Source organism: Nerophis ophidion, linkage group LG27, assembly GCF_033978795.1.
Source record: "Nerophis ophidion isolate RoL-2023_Sa linkage group LG27, RoL_Noph_v1.0, whole genome shotgun sequence".
NCBI lineage: Eukaryota > Metazoa > Chordata > Actinopteri > Syngnathiformes > Syngnathidae > Nerophis > Nerophis ophidion.
This window is the reverse complement of record NC_084637.1, coordinates 35,966,995-35,969,361: the sequence shown is the minus strand read 5'-3', so window position 1 is coordinate 35,969,361 and position 2,367 is coordinate 35,966,995. Positions and strand designations below refer to the sequence as shown.

The 2,367-nt window shown below is 54.8% G+C and overlaps 1 protein-coding gene across 1 annotated transcript in view; it reads left to right on the top strand.

The window, feature by feature from the left end:
* The first annotated feature begins 639 nt into the window (after positions 1 to 639).
* Positions 640 to 2,367, top strand: part of nsun5 (NOP2/Sun RNA methyltransferase 5) — a 14,332-nt gene continuing 12,604 nt past the window's right edge. The window contains exon 1 of the mRNA XM_061889775.1: positions 640 to 2,326. Within this exon, the coding sequence (XP_061745759.1) occupies positions 1,402 to 2,326 (925 nt within the window). The 5' untranslated portion in view covers positions 640 to 1,401. The remainder of the gene's footprint in view (positions 2,327 to 2,367) is intronic.

Below are 2,367 nucleotides of genomic sequence, written 5' to 3'. Positions count from 1 at the left end.
GTAGTCAACATAGCCAAGCAGCTAACTGGGTGTAGTCAACATAGCCAGGCAGCTAACTGGGTGTAGTTAACATAGCCAAGCAGCTAACTGGGTGTAGTCAACATAGCCAAGCAGCTAACTGGGTGTAGTCAACATAGCCAAGCAGCTAACTGGGTGTAGTCAACATAGCCAAGCAGCTAACTGGGTGTAGTTAACATAGCCAAGCAGCTAACTGGGTGTAGTCAACATAGCCAAGCAGCTAACTGGGTGTAGTTAACATAGCCAAGCAGCTAACTGGGTGTAGTTCACATAGCCAAGCAGCTAACTGGGTGTAGTCAACATAGCCAAGCAGCTAACTGGGTGTAGTCAACATAGCCAGGCAGCTAACTGGGTGTAGTTAACATAGCCAAGCAGCTAACTGGGTGTAGTCAACATAGCCAAGCAGCTAACTGGGTGTAGTCAACATAGCCAAGCAGCTAACTGGGTGTAGTTAACATAGCCAAGCAGCTAACTGGGTGTAGTCAACATAGCCAAGCAGCTAACTGGGTGTAGTCAACATAGCCAAGCAGCTAACTGGGTGTAGTCAACATAGCCAGGCAGCTAGCCGGGTGTAGTTAACATAGCCAAGCAGCTAACTGGGTGTAGTCAACATAGCCAAGCAGCTAACTGGGTGTAGTCAACATAGCCAAGCAGCTAGCCGGGTGTAGTCAACATAGCCAAGCAGCTAACTGGGTGTAGTCAACATAGCCAAGCAGCTAACTGGGTGTAGTCAACATAGCCAAGCAGCTAACTGGGTGTAGTTAACATAGCCAAGCAGCTAACTGGGTGTAGTAAACATAGCCAGGCAGCTAACTGGGTGTAGTCAACATAGCCAAGCAGCTAACTGGGTGTAGTTAACATAGCCAAGCAGCTAACTGGGTGTAGTTAACATAGCCAAGCAGCTAACTGGGTGTAGTTAACATAGCCAAGCAGCTAACTGGGTGTAGTCAACATAGCCAGGCAGCTAACTGGGTGTAGTCAACATAGCCAAGCAGCTAGCCGGGTGTAGTCAACATAGCCAAGCAGCTAACTGGGTGTAGTTAACATAGCCAAGCAGCTAACTGGGTGTAGTAAACATAGCCAGGCAGCTAACTGGGTGTAGTTAACATAGCCAAGCAGCTAGCCGGGTGTAGTTGGCACAGCCAAGCAGCTAGCCGGGTGTAGTTGGCACAGCCAAGCAGCTAGCCGGGTGTAGTTAACATAGCCAAGCAGCTAACTGGGTGTAGTCAACATAGCCAAGCAGCTAGCCGGGTGGAGTTAACATAGCCAAGCAGCTAGCCGGGTGGAGTTAACATAGCCAAGCAGCTAGCCGGGTGTAGTTAACATAGTTAAGCAGCTAGCCGGGTGGAGTTGGCACAGCCAAGCAGCTATCTGGGTGCGGCCATGGCACTGTACGCCAAGGCGGCAGAGATCCTGGAGAAGGTGGAGCGGCATGAGGGCGCGGTGAAGACGCTGGTGTACGCTAGCAAGTTCAGCAACATCAAGCAGCTGTTCGCTCTGGTGTGTGAGACCAGGAAGTTCTCGGCCGTCCTGCAGGAGATCATCCTGGCCTCCAAGCTGTTGAAGAGCTCCAAGCTGAAGATGCACCTGGCCCAGGTGCTGGTCTACGACCTGCTCCTGGGCCAGGGCCTCAAGTGCGGCGGCTCCTGGAAGGCGCTGCTGATGAAGCAGCGCTCCCGGCTGCAGTCCGAGCTGGCCCGCATGAAGGTCCGGCAGAAGGTGAGCAGGAACGAGGACTTGCTGGCCAGCAGCGCAAACCAGTCTGAGGCAGACCTGCTGCCCAGGTACGTGCGGGTCAACACCCTGAAGACCACGGTGGAGGACGCGGTGGACTACCTGAAGAGGGAGGGCTTTTCCTACCGGGGTGAGGCTTCCACGCTAGATGAGCTGACCCTGAAGGGCCGGGAGTTTGTGAAGGACCTCCACCTGCCCCAGCTGCTGGTCTTCCCGCCCAAGACGGACTTCCACCAGCACTTCCTGTACAAGGCGGGACACCTCATCCTGCAGGACAAAGCCAGCTGCCTGCCCGCCTTCCTCCTGGACGTGGTGCCCGGCAGCCACGTCATCGACGCCTGCGCCGCCCCCGGCAACAAGAGCAGCCAGCTGGCCGCCGCCATGGAGAACCGGGGCAAGCTGTTTGCCTTCGACCTGGACGCCAAGCGCCTGTCCACCATGGCCACCTTGCTGCTGCGGGCAGGGGTCACCTGCCAGCACCTGGCACACCAGGACTTTTTGCAGGTGGACAGCCAGGCTGACATCTACCGGGAAGTGGACTACATCCTGCTGGACCCTTCCTGCAGCGGCTCTGGTCAGTACTCCAAATACTTGTACTTCTATCTCAGTCTAAAT